The sequence below is a fragment of the Scardinius erythrophthalmus genome (genome assembly GCF_964197995.2).
Source record: "Scardinius erythrophthalmus genome assembly, chromosome: 3".
NCBI lineage: Eukaryota > Metazoa > Chordata > Actinopteri > Cypriniformes > Leuciscidae > Scardinius > Scardinius erythrophthalmus.
In genome coordinates, this window is record NC_138223.1 from 54,554,366 (window position 1) to 54,578,041 (window position 23,676).

General features: G+C 45.0%; 1 protein-coding gene across 1 annotated transcript in view; it reads left to right on the forward strand.

Moving 5' to 3' along the window:
- The first annotated feature begins 2,716 nt into the window (after positions 1-2,716).
- Positions 2,717-23,676, forward strand: part of LOC308687455 (hemicentin-1-like) — a 93,209-nt gene continuing 72,249 nt past the window's right edge. The window contains exons 1-5 of the mRNA XM_081360017.1: positions 2,717-2,850; positions 2,947-3,195; positions 3,283-3,528; positions 11,800-11,856; positions 19,840-19,896. Coding sequence (XP_081216143.1) covers positions 2,772-2,850; positions 2,947-3,195; positions 3,283-3,528; positions 11,800-11,856; positions 19,840-19,896 — 688 coding nt within the window. The 5' untranslated portion in view covers positions 2,717-2,771. The remainder of the gene's footprint in view (positions 2,851-2,946; positions 3,196-3,282; positions 3,529-11,799; positions 11,857-19,839; positions 19,897-23,676) is intronic.

Sequence of the window (23,676 nt, forward strand, 5' to 3'; positions counted from 1 at the left end):
TACCTTTCATTTCCAAGGTGTTTGATTTTCACTTTACTATGTTCATGTACAGAGACTCATGTGAATGTTGAAGTCAGCAGGACTCAGCATCTGGGACCTGAAAAAAAAAAAAAGTGAACATACTGATATCAAGAGAAACTATAGGTCTGCACAATTTTGGGAATAAATTTGAGATTTTTCTGGTTAAAATTGCTTTTTAAAATTCACAGAATACACACATACACACACACACATAAATGTTTCCAACAATATATAATATAATGAACACCAGGTTTGTTGTGCCTTGTAGGCATAGGCTATGCGCAGTGCTGCATAAAATAATAATAATAACAACCATAGCAGCCTATAAATCTTCCAAAATATTTCAGTAACAACTAAGCTAGAGAAAAATATATTGATTATCATGTTACTTCAAATGTTTCCATTCGTTATGATGATATGAAATTAGATAATAGTAAAAACATGAAGCCGTTTGGTGCTTTTCAAACGCGATCGCGATCCAAAATATGATACATTCAAACGCGATCGCGCTCAAATATAAAACATTATGGTTACCATATACATATCTACATTTGAGCAGATATCCACAAACACAGTAACAGTAAACACGGGTCTAAATATTATAATATTCACCATATATCTAACAACAGTTCAACTGCAATGTGAAATTTATGCAACAATAACAAACTAATATTTAAGAATTTCTTACCTTACATCTTTCTTGTCTTCAAATCGCGTTCTTCTTCTTCTGAGGTAATTCCAATGTAAGCTCACTGCGCGTCTTTCAAACTCGACGAAAAGCAGAGACTTGTGAAGTGTTTTGGTGTTTTGTTTTTGAGTTAACGAGCCCGTTCGCGTTCCATGTGGAGATTTGCATGTGAATATCTTTTGCGCGAGTGGGCGTGTTCAAATTAAAAATAATTAGGAAGCTGGCGCTGGCGCGTTTGCCGACCTCACAGGGTTAAAACACTGTTTGCAAATCTCATGCACTCTTCTTGCAAAACTCAAAACACATTCTCACTCACTAAAACACATTTCTCACTGTGATGCACTTATGTTTCAAAACACTAAACACAGGCAGGCTAAAGTTAAACACAAGTACAACACAGTTGTCATCGTTTACACACAACGACTCAAAATTGTTCACACTTATTTCTAATGATGAGAAGAAACCAACTGTACAGGACAGTTTAAAGTGCCTAGATTTACTCAAAATGTTGCATTGAAGATTAGAGGAGGAAGAGTATGAGTATAAGAGGAGGAAGAGTATGATTATAAGAGGAGGAAGAGCGTGATTATAAGAGGAGGAAGAGTGTGAGTATAAGAGGAGGATGAGTATGAGTATAAGAGGAGGAAGAGTGTGAGTATAAGAGGAGGAAGAGTATGATTATAAGAGGAGGAAGAGTGTGAGTATAAGAGGAGGAAGAGTGAGTATAAGAGGAGGAAGAGTATGAGTATAAGAGGAGGCAGAGTGTGAGTATAAGAGGAGGAAGAGTATGAGTATAAGAGGTGGAAGAGTGTGAGTACAAGAGGAGGAAGAGTGTGAGTATAAGAGGAGGAAGAGTGTGAGTATAAGAGGAGGAAGAGTGTCTGTATAAGAGGATGAAGAGTATGAGTATAAGAGGAGGAAGAGTGTCTGTATAAGAGGATGAAGAGTTAGGGTTAGGGTTAGGGTTAGGAGGAAGGTGTGGAGAATGTTGTCAAGGCTGGATCTGCTTCAGGGTTTTCCTCTTCTCCTGCAGAGATGATATTCTCCGGCCGGACCGACATGAAGACGTGAAGCTGAAGCAGAATAAATCTCTCTCACTGACCTTGATTCTGCAGTTGCTCAACTCTTCTGACTGTACTTTACAGTGACATGCTTTCCATTTACAGTTTTTTACTGTAACCTTTTGGGCTTCTGCAGTTGGTCACTGTATTTCACAGTATGCAAATGCTGAATATACAGACATTCCATACTATACAATATTCAGTGCAATACTATACAGTACTTGCAGTGCATACAGTATTTATTCACTCACCACTGTCAGGTGTCATTACTGCTTTATTACAGAATTGCTAAATTTGTTTACTTTGTTACAATATATAAATAAATATTTATCCTGTAACTGCATGCTTTGGATTCTGTGTTCTCTAATATTGACTGATGTGTGTAAGATCTGAAAGCATTGTTTGATTTTGACAGAAGAGTCAGAGATTTTCTGAATGAGTTTTGAACATTTGCTTTTGTGTTTAAGGTTTTGAGAAAGTGAGTGATGCTTTCAAGAAATGTGTTTTAGCAATTCAGAAAAACTGTAATTTTGCAGCTTGTTGTTTTTGGCTGATTTCTTGGTTCTCTCTTCACTCCTCTGTCAGTAATTCACACTGAGATTATTTATTTACATTCATCTTATATTTCCTGTGATGAGTCGCTGTTTTCTAATAGTAATAAAGTATTGTCATGTTTTCATGGCCCAATATAACAGATAAAACTACATTTACAGTTTGATTAATTCTGTGTTTCAGGGGTTTCTAGTGCTGATTGGGGTGTGAGTTACAGTCCTTCACACATCTGTGCACTAAAGAACTCAACAGTGATAATGAGATGCACTTATACATACCCTACTGGACATCAGATCGAGAAAGTGTTCTGGACCAACGAGTCAAAAAAGGGTGATGAGTCTCCAGATCTGTCTAATGACACTGAATACAGTCAGAGGCTTCAGTATCTGGGAGATAAACAGCAGAACTGCACCGTCAGACTGAGTCATGTGACACTGAAGGATGAACACATGTACTATTTCAGATTCATCACTGATAAACCTGATGGAAATTATATTGGTGCTCCAGGAGTGACTCTTACTGTCACAGGTGACTTTGGTGAGGTTTATCTCTTCTTCTGTGCATTATGTTGAATAATAATCAGTGTATGACAGCAGCACTAGATATAATGTGTGTTGTGTTCAGATCTTCAGGTGGAGTCTCCTGAGAGAGTGACAGAGGGAGATTCAGTCACTCTGAGATGTAAAAGCAGCTGCGCTCTGACTGACAGAGCAACATTCATCTGGTACAGAAACTCACAGCCATTAACTGAGAGAAGAGACAGAAACAATGAACTCCTGCTGCAGTCAGTCAGAAGAGAGGATTCAGGCAGATATAGCTGTGCTGTAGACGGACACACTCACATCTCTCCTGCTGTTCAGCTCAATGTCATGTGTGAGTACAGATCTTTTTAGTCTTTTTAATAACCAGAGATTGTGTTTGAATTAGATGATTTAAGGTTTTCATTTTTGTCTGTTTTAGACCCACCCAGGAACGTCTCAGTGTTGATGAGATCTGGTGAAATAGAGGAGAGAGATTCAGTGACTCTGAACTGCATCAGTGACTCAAACCCTCCTGCTCTGAACTTCAGCTGGTTTAAGGAGAATGTAACCTCAGCTGTTGGATCTGGACAGAGTTTCCGTGCACTACAGAGTGGACGCTTCTTCTGTCAGGCTCACAATCAACATGGATCTCAGAGATCAGACGCTGTAACTGTCACTGTTAAAGGTATATACTTACATTACTCTTTCTATAGTGACTCAAATGAATCTGTTTAGCTCAATGTCATGTGTGAGTGCAGATTGACTTTTTCTTTTTAATATCAATACTTTTCACACATTACAAAGAATACATTTCTGAATTTATGATTTATAAAAATGTTTTAACCACTATTTTTAAGACTGCCCCTCCCCTCCTGTGGGACACTTGCCATTATACATTTATAACAATAATATCTTAGTCAAAACCTAAAGTAATATTGACAAACTATATAGCATTTGAAAGTGTTCAGACTGTAGTTTTCATATTTGGCGACTGATTTTCAAAAGATGTGGTGCCGGACACACACTATAACACACACTCTGATTCTTTCCGTATGTTTTTATATGTATTTTAGAGATTGAATTCAAATGAAATCAAATAGTAACATTACTACCTAGACTACTTCTGAATAGGATGTCTACTTCATAAATATTTTTTTTAAAGTATGGAAATATATGGTTAAGATCACTCAATCCATATATGGAAATCGAAGAGTCCTTATATGGTCACCAGAGGAGTCTGGATGTCATCTAGTGGAAAAGTTTGGTACTGCGCTAAAAAAACTTGATAAATATTTTTGAGACATCAACCTAACATTTGTCACAGAACTTGTTCAGATATTTAGCTTTGATTTTCTTGAATTTATGTGTTTAATAAAATTTAAAAATATATATTTTACATTTTTATAAACTTCTATGACGTTTTTGTAAACTTAAATTTTACAAGGTTTTTAAAGGCACCTTATGCAAAATTCACTTTTACATAGTGTTTGAACATAAATGTGTCGACAGTGTGTGTGTACACAACCACCCTATAATAATAAACATCCACCCACTCCTCTATTTGAATCCCCATAAATCATAAGCAGTGTCTCAGAACAAGCCGTATGCTTTCTCACGCACCCCTGCCAAACTGTGGAGCCAGGTGGTGTTGCACTGCACACTCAGACCCCACTCCGGGATGGGTCCCTGTCCTCCACCTCGCTGCCCCTCCACAGGTACGTCTGTGGTCCCATTGGTCCTGCTGATTCGGTCGCTGGGAGCCTGGCTAGAGCCGTCACGTTCCTTAATTTTCAAAACACTGATGGATCACATGCTGTAGAACAGGGGTGGGCAAACTTTTTGGCTCAAGGGCCACACTGGGTTTTAAAATTTGACTGAGGGCTGGCTCAGTAGCAGATTATGAAGCACAATCTCATGAAAGTGCGTATCTATACCACGAATTTTATTTCTCGTGCCATTTATACGCCAAAAATTTTTTTTTTTTTTTTTTTTTTTTTTTTACGCACTGTAAACCCCTTGGTTAGGATTAGGGGTGTGGAGTGCGTGCCTATTACATGCCATAAAGTGTGTATCATATGCACGCGAAATTTGCGTATCATAAGCACTACAAATACAATTTGTGGTATTCGCACTTTCATGAGATCGATGTGAGCAAACAGACTTACGTTGTGGCAACGTCTGCGTGAAATTCAACAACTGAGAGACGATATTCTGACAATACATTTTTTTTATGTTAGATATCCCCCATTTAGCATGTTATGTCTTGATGTTAATTTTTAATTAGTCAGATGTTAGATAGCCTATACTTTTTAAATATTGTTTATTCTTATTATTATTTAATGGGCCTAACAGTAAATTAGAAACAAAATACCTGCAAGTGTACACTTAGAAGAGTAAAAATGACAGAAGTTTACGTTAATTCACCTTTATCAAAACTGCATGGCAATTTGCACTTCCAAAAGTCATACATTTGTGAAAAAAATAAATAAATAAACGAATACAAATTTATTTTAAGAAAAATAAATTTAAACATAAAAAGCAAAGGCAGATCAGTGTCAGGCTTCTTGGGTAGATGAAGTAGGAGGCAAACTCAAAGATGAAGAATTCCAAGGTTTTAATTCTCAATGATAATAGATAACACAAAAACAGGGAGCGTGTGCTCAGGACAGGAACCTAACATTAAACATTGACCGACAAGTGCAGAGTGAAAACCAGGAACTTAAATACACACACAGATGAACACAAGACAGGTGATGCAGATCATGATGAAGAACAGGTGGGTAATGAAGGGAGTGAGTTCAGGTGTGGAAACAGGGAGGATTCTGGGAACTGTAGTGCAGACAGGACGATGACAGACCGTGAATGTGACATTACTCCCCCCTCCCGGTAGGCGCGTCCTCGCGCCGTAGAAAGACCAAGGGGGTGGGAGGGTGGGCGCCCTGGAGGCTGACGGGGAAGACAAGGCAAGGGAGACAAGGCAGGAAGCCTCCAGGGCGGAGCATACTGTGGGTGTGGTCACGGTGGAGCAGGCTGTGGGCGTGGCCAGGACGGAGACAACCCCTCGGGCGGCCATGGCGGAGAGGACCCTTCTGGTGGCCAGGGCGGTGCGGACCCTTCGGGCGGCCATGGCGGAGACAACCCCTCGGGCGGCCATGGCGGTGCGGACCCTTCGGGTGGCCATGGCGGAGACGACCCCTCAGGTGGCCATGGCGGAGACGACCCTTCGGGTGGCCACGGCGGTGAAGACCACTCGGGTGGCCACGGCGGAGAAGACCCTTCGGGTGGCCATGGCGGAGAAGACCCTTCGGGTGGCCATGGCGGAGAAGACCCTTCAGGTGGCCACGGCGGAGAAGACCCTTCAGGTGGCCACGGCGGAGAAGACCCTTCAGGTGGCCATGGTGGTGAGGACCCCTCCGGTGGCCATGGCCCCTCGAGTGGCCAGGACGGAGCCCTATGCCCCCCCCCCCAAAAAATACTTGGGAAAAGTCCCGGGTACCAGAGAGGGCTCGATGCAGGGTAGCGACGAGGGCTCGGTGCTGGGCAGATCCAGTGACGAGGGCTCGGTGCTGGGCAGATCCAGCGACGAGGGCTCGGTGCTGGGCAGATCCAGTGATGAGGGCTTTGTGCTGGGCAGATCCAGCGATGAGGGCTCGGTGCTGGGCAGATCCAACGATGAGGGCTTTGTGCTGGGCAGATCCAGCGATGAGGGCTTTGTGCTGGGCAGATCCAGCGATGAGGGCTTTGTGCTGGGCAGATCCAGCGGCGAAGAAGGCTCTGAGCTGGGCAGGACCAGCGGCGAAGAGGGCTCTGAGCTGGGCAGGACCAGCGGCGAAGAAGGCTCTGAGCTGGGCAGGACCAGCGGCGAAGAAGGCTCTGAGCTGGGCAGGACCAGCGGCGAAGAAGGCTCTGAGCTGGGCAGGACCAGCGGCGAAGAAGGCTCTGAGCTGGGCAGGACCAGCGGCGAAGAAGGCTCTGAGCTGGGCGGAACCAGCGGCGAAGAGGGCTCTGAGCTGGGCGGAACCAGCGGCGAAGAGGGCTCTGAGCTGGGCGGAACCAGCGGCGAAGAGGGCTCTGAGCTGGGCGGAACCAGCGGCGAAGAGGGCTCTGAGCTGGGCAGGACCAGCGGCGAAGAAGGCTCTGAGCTGGGCAGGACCAGCGGCGAAGAAGGCTCTGAGCTGGGCAGGACCAGCGGCGAAGAAGGCTCTGAGCTGGACAGGACCAGCGGCGAAGAAGGCTCTGAGCTGGACAGGACCAGCGGCGAAGAAGGCTCTGAGCTGGGCAGGACCAGCGGCGAAGAGGGCTCTGAGCTGGGCAGGACCAGCGGCGAAGAGGGCTCTGAGCTGGACAGGACCAGCGGTGAAGAAGGCTCTGAGCTGGGCAGGACCAGCTGCGAAGAGGGCTCTGAGCTGGGCAGGACCAGCGGCGAAGAGGGCTCTGAGCTGGGCAGGACCAGCGGCGAAGAGGGCTCTGAGCTGGGCGGAACCAGCGGCGAAGAGGGCTCTGAGCTGGACGGGACCAGCGGTGAAGAGGGCTCTGAGCTGGACGGGACCAGCGGTGAAGAGGGCTCTGGGCTGGACGGGACCAGCGGCGAAGGCTCTGGGCTGGACGGGACCAGCGGCGAAGAGGGCTCTGGCGGGCCGATGAGAGGACGAAGATCGCTGTCAGTCACAGGTGCGGCGGGCACGACGCTTACTACCTTGGTCTCGGCAGATCTGGCGTGAAGTGCAGGCTCGGCTGGACTGGCGTGAAGTGCAGATTCGATTGGACTGGCGTGATGTGCAGGCTTGGCTGGACTGGCGTGAAGTGCAGGCTCGGCTGGACTGGCGTGAAGTGCAGGCTTGGCTGGACTGGCGTGAAGTGCAGGCTCGGCAGGACAGACAACTTGTTTGGTGGAACGTGGAGCAGACCTGCGAGCTCCCCGGACGGACATCAATACGGGGTCAAATAACTTGGACGTCAGGTCGACACTATCAGAAAACAGTCTTCGGGCTCTGGGCCAGACGATCCCGCGTCTGGTCCGGGACGAACACTGAGTTCATGCTCAGTGGGTTTGACTGGGCTGATGAGGTGAGCAGGCTTGGTGGGTCTGATGGGAGGTTCCGGTTCGGAGAAAATCGCATACTTGGGGGTAAAACTCTCCCAGCAAACGGAAACTGCCTCCTTCCAGTCCATACCGGAGACATCGGGGAGCGGTCGAGGGTCGACGTATCTGGCCCCGATCTCGTAACAAGCTTTTATGATCTCGTCACTCAGGTCACAGTCAACAGCCAATGAGCAAAACTTAATAGTGAACTCAAAAAGATCGCGGCTTTCCTGAGCCATCGCCGCGATCCGATCCCAGCACATCCTGAAGGAGGGCGTGAAATGTTGCGAAGGGGAGCGTGGTGACCTTCAGTGCCGCTGGAGCTTGCACGGTGTGTGGTCGGTCAATCTGTCAGGCTTCTTGGGTAGATGAAGTAGGAGGCAAACTCAAAGATGAAGAATTCCAAGGTTTTAATTCTCAATGATAATAGATAACACAAAAACAGGGAGCGTGTGCTCAGGACAGGAACCTAACATTAAACATTGACCGACAAGTGCAGAGTGAAAACCAGGAACTTAAATACACACACAGATGAACACAAGACAGGTGATGCAGATCATGATGAAGAACAGGTGGGTAATGAAGGGAGTGAGTTCAGGTGTGGAAACAGGGAGGATTCTGGGAACTGTAGTGCAGACAGGACGATGACAGACCGTGAATGTGACAATCAGAACATTTAATGAAAAAAAAAAACGTTCTGTAGCACTACATGGCAGACACAAGCGTAGTCGAAAGCCGGGCGATAAAGGTCGATAAACGGAATCAGTCAGGATACATCCACAAATCCAGAGGAGCTAAATAACTAATATTTAAAATAACTAAAACTAAATAGCAGACAAATCAAAGGAAAAACTAAAGTGTGCAAGCGGTTACCAAACATTCTTTTCTCTGTGAGCTTCCAAAAAAGGAAAAAACATTAACGTGCAACCAGTCTATGCGCTTAAGTCGCTGTCTGTTTAGTTTCCATGGTGACGCATCATTGCTTGTTACGTGACGCACCGCAGCCACAACAGCGCTGAATGAATGATGATCAGCTTTTATGTCATTTTTCCTTTTTTTACATTTGTTAGCTATGGCATGCATGCAATATCTGATATTCCGATTGTCAAATATATGCAACGCAATATATAAGGCAAAGTATTGCAAGAAAAAAGGCAAAATTAATGCAAGCTTAAGACAATTTTTTAAATACTCAGCGGGCCGGATTCAAACAGCCTAACGGGCCGTATGTGGCCCGCGGGCCGTAGTTTGCCCACCCCTGCTGTAGAATCATAGGGCTACTACAATCATTAATGTAAAATTAATGACCCATATAATCAAAGATAAGACTCAATAAGAGCTCAGTGAATCAGACTACTACATTATGATTATATAATCATCATCACATTACCAACATCACCTGATTCATTTTCTCTCTGATTTTCTTGCCATAACCAAAGTTACAGCAGCAAGAGAAAAACTAATGTTAGAAAGTCAAGGGTCAAGATCCCAACTAATGCCTGGCTCACACTACAGGAGTTTTAGGCCGATTTATGCCCGATTTACCCCTCCCGAGAATCGGAGGAAAAATCTTGTCAATGACCTCGATCGGTTCCGATGTTCGGCGCAGATTATCTGGTAATGTGAGGCGTTCACAGATCGAATCTTGCACCTCCCGATCTGCTGTCACACAAATCGGGCTCGCCCCGATCATATAAAACATGTTTGATATTTAAGATTTTAAATCGGGATGAGCCAGACTGTTATTACGTCAGTGCTGTCAAAATAGCCAAGAAACAAGTAGGGCTGTCGTGCTGAAGGAATTTCCCTTGAGGTAATTTTGAGTGACTCAACTCGATATGCGTTTTTATCTCCATTTATTTATTGCTAAATAAATAAGTGTTACGCTGTGGTCAGCAGGCACAAAGACGAGTACATGTTCAGTAATGAAACCGAAACTAAAAAGCGTGTTAAAACGAATTGGATTAAAAATGAAGATACGATGTCAAAATAAGAGTCGGGTCCACATAATATAAACACAACATAAATGAGTTTGTTAGACAGGGCCGCGGGAAGAGGTTTTAGGTTGGGGGTGCTGATTATTATTTTTTTTTTAGCGTCACCACTTTTGAATAAGAAACAATATCAAGACTATAAAACTCGTCAAAAAACGCGCGCACACTCCAACCACCTGACTGCACATTACATTTTTGACTTTATTGATTCTGCTTTTATTCGTAATGCAATGGACTGGTCAATGGGACATAAATGAATCCTTAAAGGGTGGGACTTTATGGGACATTTGCACAAAAAGAATAAATAACTTACCGTAGTCTATTTTATAAGTCGCTCCGGAGACGCATATCAGTGAAAAAATGCGCCACGAGGAAGAAAAAAACATATTTAGCCTAAGTCGCCCTGGACTAAGTTTAACTTTTTTTAGAAAAAAAAAAAGTTACAGACAGTTCTCCGTTACAGACGTGAGCGCACTAAAGCGGCACTAAAATAATGTTTTAAAACTTTCACAGAGACCTCAAACTGAAAGCACAAAGCCTGTCTTTAAATTTAATTTCGTTTTGTTTTAATTGTATCTTAATTTTAATCGATGTTTCATCAACAAATTGTCTGGATTTAATAAGAAGTAGGCTAAATATAGGCTATTAAAATAGAACCTGGTGGCAGACATTAAATCTGTGAAGATCTCAGCAGAGGAGGATTAAACAACTCCACAAACAGCATTACCAGCTTCACTATTACTAACCAGACTGACTTTATTTCTGTCAGACGTCTACATAAGTTCTTATTGAGAATTAATAGAGATTTAGATGTTGATGTTTATTATTTTGTTTGATATTTATATTTTTAATTATAATCGACCTCAGATTACACAGTTTGATATCCAACAGTGTCATAATCATTTATAATGGATCTGAATTGCATAATAAGACACAAACATTTGAACAACTGTGTCATTTAGACAAAAAGAGACATCAAGAGCTTATGAATCTCAACAATAGTGACGATCGAAACCTTCATGCTGCAATGCATGCTGGGTATCTAGTCTTTGTGTAGTCTGGCTATCACCCAGACCAAGCTCAATCTTTTAAGATTGAACATTAGTCTGGGGAGTCTGCTCTTTGTTTTCTCCTGCACAAGAGGCGTGATCAACGGGCATAGTTCAAATGACTCTGAACGCAATTGGATAGTCCTTCAACCAATCAGACCAATATAGTTGCTGTATATGACCATAGCATGAGCACACAGTGAGGGCGCTGTGAGGATACACTTTTAGCTCACTGTGAACTCAGATTGTGAACACATCACAGGTATCATGAGAGCTCATGGTGAGATCACTGAGAGATAAAATTGTTAACTGGGAAAGCCTCTCCATATTATACTGGTTAAATGTACATTAATTTAAACTTACCCTGCCATATAAATGAACAGTGTTGATCCTAGATATTGTTTTTCTGCGATCGTGACGACCGCAACATGAGGCTTCTCCTGCTTGTTTGTGATCTGTAAACCCTCGCTTCCAAATTAATCTTGTTACCCACCATATTTATTTTATAATCTTTTATCCCTCCATGGCATATTTAAGTCCTACTTGAATGCTCCTCGACGAGAGGTGGTCCTTCTGCGTCCAAAATTTATCAAAAACATCTTGGGATAAGGTTTTCACACTGACAGCTGTCATTGTAATACAGTTAGCAACTCCGTTTGTTTTTTCCCATTAAAGTCAAAGCCTGTCCAGGCTATTATTATGTCTATGAGCTGGTTAGAACAACGGTGCACTATTTAGCATACTGTGCAGATAATTATGTGTTCATGAGCTCTTGGTATTATTTGTGTTTGTTGATTCATTGGTATTAACCATTAGTCATTATTTTTCAGCTGTTACTAACATCATCAGCCCCGATACAACAGTCACACCAGAGACGACCTCAGCTGGTAATGTACTCCAAATGTTCCCTCTGTTGGATTGTGTTTTGTCTGAATGTTTGTGGATCTGTAGAATTGAACAGATGTGTGAGTGTGTTTGTGTTTCAAGGTATAAACTAGGGGGGAAATTATGTCATCACGTTGACGTTACGTCGAACGTGAGCGACTGAAAGGGAACCTGAATTTTGTAAAATCTTATTGAATCCTGGTAAAAAATTGGTCGCAGACAGTTCCAGTCTTGCCTTAAGAATCAAGGGTTCATTCAGCAACCAAAAAATGGAATGAAAATTTTCAGTCCTTTGAATATGAACAAAACTCAAAATCTTGAAAAGATGCTGATAAAAAGATGGCAATTTTAAAATATTCAAGCACTTAGGGTCCATTAGTGATTGTTACATACACCTTGTGATGCACTCTTGGACACATCATCAGTGATAGTACCTGGGGTCATAGGGGGTTTCGGTCTTTCAACTTCAGACCCCCTCACCCAGGCGACCCGACCAGGAGTGATCAGTTCCCGGCCTGTGTCCAAGAAGCGTTCACCCACTGTTTGTCCCTCCTGATCCATAGCCATCGTGAGGCTTTTTCTGCAGCCTCTGACGCTGCACTGATGGCTCTTCTCTTGCGCACTCCTGTGATTCCCAGGAGGCTGTAGGCCCTGCAGAGTGACCTTCCTGCAAAGCCCCTTCCCCCAACCTCAATGGGCAAGCACTGTGCACGCCACCCCCGTCTCTGACACTCCTCCACCAGCTCCGCATATTTCTCCCTTTTCCTTTCACTCGCTTCCTCCATCCTCTCCTCCCAGGGCACTGTTAGCTCCAACAAGATAACCTGCTTCGATGTTACTGAGAGAAGAACCATGTCGGGTCTAAGGCTGGTCTCCACTATGTTTCGGGGGAACTTGAGTTGCTTTCCCAGGTCCACCCTTAGCTGCCAGTCATTCGCTGTTCCCAGTAGGCCTGTCTGAACTGTTGGTCGGGAAGGTGGGGGTTCTCCTGATCTTAAGAATGAAATTTTTCACCTTGGTGGTTGTAAAAGCTTGCTCTGATTGATGGCAGTAGTGATGGACTCAACAACCACCTTAAACACCTGGTCATGGCGCCAGCGGTAGCGGCCTTCCCCAAGTGCTTTAGGACAGCTGCTGAGGATGTGTTCCAGCGATCCTCTTCCCTTGCACAAGGTACATGCCGGAGTCTCCACCTTGCCCCAGCAAAAGAGATTAGATGGACTGGGAGTGGTGTCATAGACAGACTAAATGAGAAATTTGATGAGATGGAGCTCAGCCCTCCACAGCTCTGCCCATGAAATCTTCCTCTCCATGGTTTCTTCCATGGTTTCTCCCACTAAATGGCTTGCACGCTGCTCCTCGATCCCAGCCCTCACTTCTTTTTGGGCCAGGTCCCGCCTTTCCTTACCCTTCAGTTTGTTATAATGGATTATTGGGGTGCTTCCCAGTCCTGCACGGCCAATAGCCATGGGACCCACCAATTCCTTATAACGCAGCCGTGATTCTGCCTGGTCCACCGCCTCATGTGCCTTCCACTTTCTGCCAGTCCTGACCTCAATGCCAGCTTGAGATACTCTTGGGTCCTTGGAATCCCTGTTGTAACAATCCGCCCTCAAATATTCTTTTTAAACAGCTGTGTTACTATAAACGCACAAGGAGATTCTTTGGAATGAATACAATAATGGCGAATATCACCAAAGCCTCAATACTGTCACCTACATCAATGCTTTCTCTAACATATAAATTATCACGAGCAGATGTATGATAGTGAATAAGTCACACAGCATAAAAGATAACAATAATATTCAGACGGCGCTGAACACCATAAACATAAACACACAAAACAGCTCAATTGAATGACGCGCTGAGCGCAGTATATTATAATGAAACAATTATCCCGTGCACTCACCACCTTCAAACACCCCGTACAGGAAAAATAAGTAAAAAAAATGTCCGGGCTGCCTCATGAGCTTGCTACAGTCTTTCCAACCGGGAAACATTTAGTCCATTAGTCCATGGGAATGATCCTCGAACGGAACGAGACAAAAAAGTAATCCACACACACACCAAAAAAGGAAACAATTAGTCCGTGAGAATAATCCGTTTGCCAGAGATGTGTACACGAGTGAAAAATCCAGGTGGTTGAATAATTCTCTGTCCTCTCTCCACCATTAAAGCAGTCTCTTAAAGGAATAGTTCAGGATAGTTCAGGATTTTAGACATGAATCTCTATAGGTTTTGTGACGCAAATATATCACTCTTTTGAACACATATTGATTTGAGAAGAAAAAAGCTTTATTGCCGTGACCCCAGCAAACTTGCCGGACTAATTTCATCTTGACCAAAACTGGACCGGAGCTTGGCTCACAGGACGCTGTCGGGGGTAAGTCATGGTCAATGCACCACACTGCTTATAGGGAAGCTATAGAGATTCATGTCTAAAATCCTGAACTATCCCTTTAAAGTAAGGTTTGAAAATGCTATCAAACCATAAGGAACAAGCTTTAAATATTATAGCTGCAGCAAACATTGCTGGCGCCATGAATTCAAACACACCTCTCCCGGTTCCGGATTCACCCCTCCATTCATAAGCTTAGGCACGCCTTCATAGTAAGTGCGGGCGGCCGAGCCTTAAAGAGACATCCCCTCTTACCAACATACACAGTGGAAGCTAAGCATATCACACGGGAATACACAGGAGTATCATTCATCATACATAAACATTATGTAAACCAATATAATACCTCCTGAGCAATCATAAGCATTTCTGTTTTCAAATGAACACTTAAATTAATGTGACAGTGTCACACTGTACTGAAGCACCTCCCTTGCTCTGGTAACCATGAACTCCTCACTGAGGCTGTTGATTGGTAGTGTTAGCTTGTTCTTCTTGCCGTAGAGGGCGATGCTGCTCAGACTTCTTGGCAAGCCCAACCACCGTCTAAGGTAATTGCTCACCCTCCTCTCAAATCCTTCCACGGTGGAAATTGGAAATTCGTACACCAACAATGGCCACAATATCCTTGGTAGGATTCCATGTTGGTATAGCCAAACTTTGAATTTCCCCGGAAGGCCTGACTTGTCAACTGTCATCAGCCAGCTCTCCAGTTGATCATTTGTTGCCCTGATAGAAGCGGCATCCTTAAGAGAGCAGTCAAAGGTTTTCCCAAAACTCTTCACAGGCTTCTCTGTGACTGATGGGATTCGGGTACTTCCTAGGGAGAAGTGGAACTGGTCTGTTACCTTCCCTCTCTTCAGTACCATGGATCTGGATTTTTCCGGCTTGAAACGCATCCTTGCCCAGGTGGTTAACCTCTCTAGGCCCTGGAGAATCCATCTGCATCCTGGTACTGCTACAGTTGTTACTTTTAGGTCGTCCATGAATGCCCTGATGGGGGGCTGACAGATTCCGGACTTGGTTTTGGGGCCTCTGCATTCCGGCTCAGCGGATTTGACCAGCATGTTCATGGCCAGGGAAAAGAGAATCACTGACACAGTGCATCCAGTGATGATCCCTTTTTCCAGATGATGCCGCTCAGATGTAACTTTGCCGGAAGTGAACCTCAGATTAAAGTTATTATAATAATCCATTATGAGGATCTTGATGCTGCTCGGAACATGATGTCTCCCCAATGCCACCTCCACTAGCTTGTGGGGTATGGAGCCATACGCATTGGCTAAGTCCAGCCATAGTACAGCCCGGTTTCCTTTCCTTTCCCTTCACGAGCCTCTCTAATCAGTTGTGTCACCACTCCACTGTGTTCAAGGCACCCGGAAACCCCTGGGATCCCTCCCTTTTGCACAGAGGGGTCGATGTACTGGTTCTTTAGGAGGTAGTCTGACAGCCGTTGGGAAATGATACTGAAGAATATCTTCCCCTCGACATTTAGCAGCGAGATGGTCCTAAACTGCTCTATGGTGGTTGACTTCTCTTCCTTCGGAACCCACACCCCTTCTGCAGATCTCCATTGTTGGCCAACTTTCCCCCTCCTCCATATGACCCTCAGTATCTTCCACAGGCGATGCAAGAGCTTGGGGCTCCTCTTATACACCAGATATGGCACACCATTAGGTCCTGGTGCTGAGCTGGTTCGGGCAGCTTTAACAACAGTTTGAATTTCTTTCCAACTGGGTACTTTGATGTTGAAGTCAATGGTACCCCTTTTCCACCAAGGCAGAGCTGGTGCTGGTTCGGAGCCAGAGCCTAGTTTCAAATCGGTTCTTTGTTTTTCCACCGCCAAAGCACCAGCTCCGAACCAGTAAAACTGGTTCTTAAGTAGCACCAAATCATTGCAGGGTCTAGAACGGAGCCAAGAAAGAACCGCTTGCTTCTGGGGCTGTGGGCGGGGTTACAGTGACCAACAAGACGAATAGAAACTTGTGACCGCCATTTTTAAATAGCAGCTAGTCAAGCTAATAGCAGCTCGATTATAATATCCGTCTATGTAAGTTACGGCGAGCTGCACGAACGCATTGGATTCCTATGTATTTTTGCAAACCCATGAGCATCCATAGTATTGCAACGTCCGTTATTGTTGATGGCTTGTTCGAGATGCATCGGAGCGGCGAGGACCGATCGGAGCTGCGGGAGTGTTTGGAGAGCATACGACTCCTTGTGCTTTTAGATCGCTATCGCAGTGCTTTGATGTCATGCGGCGATCGATCTGCGAGAAGCCGATGCATCTCGAACAAGCCTGGCATGTTTGTGTTTGGCGCTACCGCACTAGCGGTTGCTGGGCAACATGAGACGTATACAGTGACATAAGATCTGGCTCTGTTGTGGCTCTCTAGCCGGTGGAAAGGCAAACCGGTTCTTAGTAAGCTCGTCAGTCGAACCAACTCTGAACCAGCTTTGGCTCTGGCTCTGAACCAGCACCCGGTTCTTGTTGGTGGAAAAGGGGTATGGTTGGTGTAGGTGGATTAATGAGGTGTCTGCATTCGCCAATATCCTCTTCCCGGGCTGCATCGCTGTAGGTGTCATGCAAGTAGGTGTCTATCTCCTCTTTTGAACAAGCGAGATGGCCACTGCGCTCGGTTAACAAGGAAGGCAGCTCGTCTTTTGGCTCTCTCCTTAGCCCGCCTCCTATGCCACTCTGCTCGGCGGAGGGTCAACAGCTTTTTTCTGAGGATGCCTCGTAGCTCTGCCAGCCCTGGCTTCATATCCTCGGTTGCCCCCTTGAACTGCCTCTTCAAGAGTCAGAGTTCCTGTCTCAGCTGTGCAATCTTCTCTGCCCTGTGGTTCTTGGAGTACTGGTTTGTAGCAGCATGCTTTTCTACCAAGCCAAACCTTTTGGTGCCGATGCTGCTTATCATGGTTGTCATTGTTTGGAGTTTCCTGTCTGCCATTCCCTTCATCGTAGCTTCCAGGATACGACCCACATCATCATCAAATTTCTGCCACTCACTCCCTTTGCTGGCTGGAGGCCACTTAACCCCTCGTTGGTGTTGTGGGATGCCTGGTTTTTGGGCTTCCGGAACATGGAGGTTTTGAGCGCTGGGGGGTGACTCCGGGCTCAGCTCCTCCTGCGTCTCACCAAGGTCCTCTGGAGTGTGGAGGTTCTGTGAACTTTGGGATGTCTCCCAGCATAGTTCCTCCTGCATCACAACGAGGTAGTTCCTTGAGCGCTGCTCTGGCTGCACTTTCACCAAACATCCCATCTTGGTCTGGTCGATCTTCAGACCTCGTGGGTTTTTGCAGCTCTTTCCACATACACAAATAGTGTTCATCGTCGGTTGTCAGTTCATGTGGTTTGTTGTCTGGTTGACTGTCCATTCGGGGTGCTCATTCTTCCCCCTTCTCGGGCTCCCCTGGGGATATTATTCTCTTGGACTCTTCGTAGCTGTGTTTTGGGTTCTTCCTCACAGAAGATACGGATCGGGTTGCTGGCCCTTCCCGCCCCGGTTGCCGTTAAAAAAAAAGAGATTTATCTATTCCAAGTTTTCCAACAGTCCTGAGTAAAAACACAACTGGAAATCTGCACTCCTTCTCTGGAGATGAACCACTCCTTGACCCCCTTCTTGTTTGGGCAAAAATAAAATACTCCCAAAAAAAGTCAACAAAATCCGCTTGAATCCCGGCCATCAATTTCACTGGAGGATCAATACAAACCAGTCTGTGCCATAAGAGTAAAGCGACCAAATTATTTACAATAAGTGTTCTTCCCCTATAAGACAGGTTGGGTAGAATAATAAATAATAAATCATCCCAATTTTTTTTTTTTAAGATATTATCATCTCCTAAAAAATTATAATAATAATAATAATAAATCTCTGCAACCCTACCTATTTCAACTCAGACCTTCAGGAAGAATTGGTTTCCCTTCATTCCAATCCCCTAATAAAAATGCCCCACTTTTTTTACAATTTACTTTTGCTGAAGACCATTTTCCAAAGTCTTCTACCAATTTAGATAAAACATATATGTCGCTTTGTTTATTAATTATTATAAGGAGGTCGGCATAAGCTGATATACAAAAATTAACATCACAAAGTGGTATCCTAAAACCATCTAAATTCTTCCTAATTGTTTGTAGAAGTGGTTGAATAACAATAGAATATAACGTTCCTGATAATGAACATCCTTGTCTAATACCTCTACTGACCTCGAATGAAGCACATAAGAGCACTATTAAACTTAAACGTAAACTTCTCATTAAAACCAAAAGCTTCTAAAACATTCCATCGATAAGCATGCTAAACATGATCAAACGCTTTCTCTTGGTCAAAAGACAACACACCACAATTGATATTAAATAATTTGGAAGCCTATATAATATCTCTAATTAAGGAAATATTGTCAAAGATTGACCTGTTTGGTACACAATAATATTGATCTAGATGGATCACCTGTCCTATTGCTTAAATATATTCACATTAAATATGTGAAGATCTCAGCAATTAATAGAGATTTAGATGTTGATGTTGTATTATTTTGTTTGACATTGATATTTTAAATTATAATAGACCTCAGATTACACAGTTTGATATCCAACAGTGTCATAATCATTTATAATGGATCTGAATTGCATAATAAGACACAAACATTTGAACAACTGTGTCATTTAGACACAAAGAGACATCAAGAATCAGCTTATGAATCTCAACAATGGTGACGATCGAAACCTTCATGCTGCAATGCATGCTGGGTATCTAGTCTTTGTGTAGTCTGGCTATCACCAGACCAAGCTCAATCTTTTAAGATTGAACATTAGTCTGGGGAGTCTGCTCTGTGTTTTCTCCTGCACAAGAGGCGTGATCAACGGGCATAGTTCAAATGACTCTGAACGCAATTGGATAGTCCTTCAACCAATCAGACCAATATAGTTGCTGTATATGACTATAGCATGAGCACAAAGTGAGGGCGCTGTGAGGATACACTTTTAGCTCACTGTGAACTCAGATTGTGAACACATCACAGGTATCATGAGAGCTCATGGTGAGATCACTGAGAGATAAAATTGTTGACTGGGAGTGCCTCTCCATATTAAACTGGTTAAATGTACATTAATTTAAACTTACCCTGCCGTATAAGTGAACAGTGTTGATCCTAGATATTGTTTTTCTGCGATCGTGATGACCGCAACATGAGGCTTCTCCTGTTTGTTTGTGATCTGTAAACCCTCGCTTCCAAATTAATCTTGTTACCCACCATATTTATTTTATAATCTTTTATCCCTCCATGGCATATTTAAGTCCTACTTGAATGCTCCTCGACGAGAGGTGGTCCTTCTGCGTCCAAAATTTATCAAAAACATCTTGGGATAAGGTTTTCACACTGACATCTGTCATTGTAATACAGTTAGCAACTCCGTTTGTTTTTTCCCATTAAAGTCAAAGCCTGTCCAGGCTATTATTATGTCTATGAGCTGGTTAGAACAACTGTGCGCTATTCAGCATACTGTGCAGATAATTATGTGTTCATGAGCTCTTGGTATTATTTGTGTTTGTTGATTCATTGGTATTAACCATTAGTCATTATTTTTCAGCTGTTACTAACATCATCAGCCCCGATACAACAGTCACACCAGAGACGACCTCAGCTGGTAATGTACTCCAAATGTTTCCTCTGTTGGATTGTGTTTTGTCTGAATGTTTGTGGATCTGTAGAATTGAACAGATGTGTGAGTGTGTTTGTGTTTCAAGGTATAAACTAGGGGGAAAATTATGTCGTCACGTCGACGTTACGTCGAACGTGAGCGACTGAAAGGGAACCTGAATTTTGTCAAATCTTATTGAATCCTGGTAAAAAATTGGTCGCAGACAGATCCAGTCTTGCCTTAAAAATCAAGGGTTCATTCAGCAACCAAAAAATGGCATGAACATTTTCAGTCCTTTGAATATGAAAAAACTCCAAATCTTGAAAAGATGCTGATAAAAAGATGACAATTTTAAAATATTCAAGCACTTAGGGTCCATTAGTGATTGTTACATACACCTTGTGATGCACTCTTGGACACATCATCAGTGATAGTACCTGGGGTCATAGGGGGTTTCGGGTCTTTCAACTTCAGACCCCCTCACCCAGGCGACCCGACCAGGAGTGATCAGTTCCTGGCCTGTGTCCAAGAAGCGTTCGCCCACTGTTTGTCCCACCTGATCCACAGCCATCGTGAGGCTTTTTCTGCAGCCTCTGACGCTGCACTGATGGCTCTTCTCTTGCGCACTCCTGTGATTCCCAGGAGGCTGTAGGCCCTGCAGAGTGACCTTCCTGCAAAGCCCCTTCCCCCAACCTCGATGGGCAAGCACTGTGCACGCCACCCCCGTCTCTGACACTCCTCCACCAGCTCTGCGTATTTCTCCCTTTTCCTTTCACTCGCTTCCTCCATCCTCTCCTCCCAGGGCACTGTTAGCTCCAACAAGATAACCTGCTTCGATGTTACTGAGAGAAGAACCATGTCGGGTCTAAGGCTGGTCTCCACTATGTCTCGGGGGAACTTGTGTTGCTTTCCCAGGTCCACCCTTAGCTGCCAGTCATTCGCTGTTCCCAGTAGGCCTGTCTGAACTGTTGGTCGGGAAGGTGGGGGTTCTCCTGATCTTAAGAATGAAATTTTTCACCTTGGTGGTTGTAAAAGCTTGCTCTGATTGATGGCAGTAGTGATGGACTCAGCAACCACCTTCAGCACCTGGTCATGGCGCCAGCGGCCTTCCCCAAGTGCTTTAGGACAGCTGCTGAGGATGTGTTCCAGCGATCCTCTTCCCTTGCACAAGGTACATGCCGGAGTCTCCACCTTGCCCCAGCAAAAGAGATTAGATGGACTGGGAGTGGTGTCATAGACAGACTAAATGAGAAATTTGATGCGATAGAGCTCAGCCCTCCACAGCTCTGCCCATGAAATCTTCCTCTCCATGGTTTCTTCCCATCTGGTCCATGCGCCCTGTTGCCTCAATCCCACTATCTAGCTTGCACGCTGCTCCTCGATCCCAGCCCTCACTTCTTTTTGGGCCAGGTCCCGCCTTTCCTTACCCTTCAGTTTGTTATAATGGTGCTTCTCAGTCCTGCACGGCCAATAGCCACGGGACCCACCAATTCCTTATGACGCAGCCGTGATTCTGCCTGGTCCACCGCCTCATGTGCCTTCCACTTTCTGCCAGTCCTGACCTCAATGCCAGCTTGAGATACTCTTGGGCCCTTGGAATCCCTGTACTGAAGCACCTCCATTGCTCTGGTAACCATGAACTCCTCGCTGAGGCTGTTGATTGGTAGTGTTAGCGTGTTCTTCTTGCCGTAGAGGGCGATGCTGCTCAGACTTCTTGGCAAGCCCAACCACCGTCTAAGGAAATTGCTCACCCTCCTCTCAAATGCTTCCACGGTAGAAATTGGAAATCCGTACACCAACAATGGCCACAATATCCTAGGTAGGATTCCATGTTGGTATAGCCAAACTTTGAATTTCCCCGGAAGGCCTGACTTGTCAACTGTCATCAGCCAGCTTTCCAGTTGATCATTTGTTGCCTTGATTGAAGCGGCATCCTTAAGAGAGCAGTCAAAGGTTTTCCCAAGACTCTTCACAGGCTTCTCTGTGACTGATGGGATTCGGGTACTTCCTAGGGAGAAGTGGAACTGGTCTGTTACCTTCCCTCTCTTCAGTACCATGGATCTGGATTTTTCCGGCTTGAAACGCATCCTTGCCCAGGTGGTTAACCTCTCTAGGTCCTGGAGAATCCATCTGCATCCTGGTACTGCTACAGTTGTTACTTTCAGGTCGTCCATGAATGCCCTGATGGGGGGCTGACGGATTCCGGACTTGGTTTTGGGGCCTCTGCATTCCGGCTCAGCGGATTTGACCAGCATGTTCATGGCCAAGGAAAAGAGAATCACTGACACAGTGATGATCCCTTTTTCCAGATGATGCCGCTCAGATGTAACTTTGCCGGAAGTGAACCTCAGATTAAAGTTATTATAATAATCCATTATGAGGATCTTGATGCTGCTCGGAACATGATGTCTCCCCAATGCCACCTCCACTAGCTTGTGGGGTATGGAGCCATACGCATTGGCTAAGTCCAGCCATAGTACAGCCCGGTTTCCTTTCCCTTCACGAGCCTCTCTAATCAGTTGTGTCACCACTCCACTGTGTTCAAGGCACCCGGGAACCCCTGGGATCCCTCCCTTTTGCACAGACGGGTCGATGTACTGGTTCTTTAGGAGGTAGTCTGACAGCCGTTGGGAAATGATACTGAAGAATATCTTCCCCTCGACATTTAGCTGTGAGATGGTCCTAAACTGCTCTATGGTGGTTGACTTCTCTTCCTTCGGAACCCACACCCCTTCTGCAGATCTCCATTGTTGGCCAACTTTCCCCCTCCTCCATATGACCCTCAGTATCTTCCACAGGCGATGCAAGAGCTTGGGGCACCTCTTATACACCAGATATGGCACACCATTAGGTCCTGGTGCTGAGCGGGTTCGGGCAGCTTTAACAACAGTTTGAATTTCTTTCCAACTGGGTACTTTGATGTTGAAGTCAATGGTTGGTGTAGGTGGATTAATGAGGTGTCTGCATTCGCCAAGATCCTCTTCCCGGGCTGCATCGCTGTAGGTGTCATGCAAGTAGGTGTCTATCTCCTCTTTTGAACAAGCGAGTTGGCCACTGCGCTTCTGGCCTAGCAGCTGCTTGGTAAACCCAAAGGGGTTAACAAGAAAGTCAGCTCGTCTTTTGGCTCTCTCCTTAGCCCGCCTCCTATGCCACTCTGCTCGGCGGAGGGTCAACAGCTTTTTTCTGAGGATGCCCCATAGCTCTGCCAGCCCTGGCTTCATATCCTCGGTTGCCCCCTTGAACTGCCTCTTCAAGAGTCAGAGTTCCTGTCTCAGCTGTGCAATCTTCTCTGCCCTGCGGTTCTTGGAGTACTGGTTTGTAGCAGCGTGCTTTTCTACCAAGCCAAACCTTTCGGTGGCGATGCTGGTTATCATGGTTGTCATTGTTTGGAGTTTCCTGTCTGCCATTCCCTTCATCGTAGCTTCCAGGATACGATCCACATCATCATCAAATTTCTGCCACTCACTCCCTTTGCTGGCTGGAGGCCACTTAACCCCTCGTTGGTGTTGTGGGATGCCTGGTTTTTGGGCTTCCGGAACATGGAGGTTTTGAGCGCTGTGGGGTGACTCCGGGCTCAGCTCCTCCTAGGTCTCACCAAGGTCCTCTGGAGTGTGCAGGTTCTGTGAATTTTGGGATGTCTCCCAGCATAGTTCCTCCTGCATCACAACGAGGTAGTTCCTTGAGCGCTGCTCTGGCTGCACTTTCACCAAACATCCCATCTTGGTCTGGTCGATCTTCAGACCTCGTGGGTTTTTGCAGCTCTTTCCACATACACAAATAGTGTTC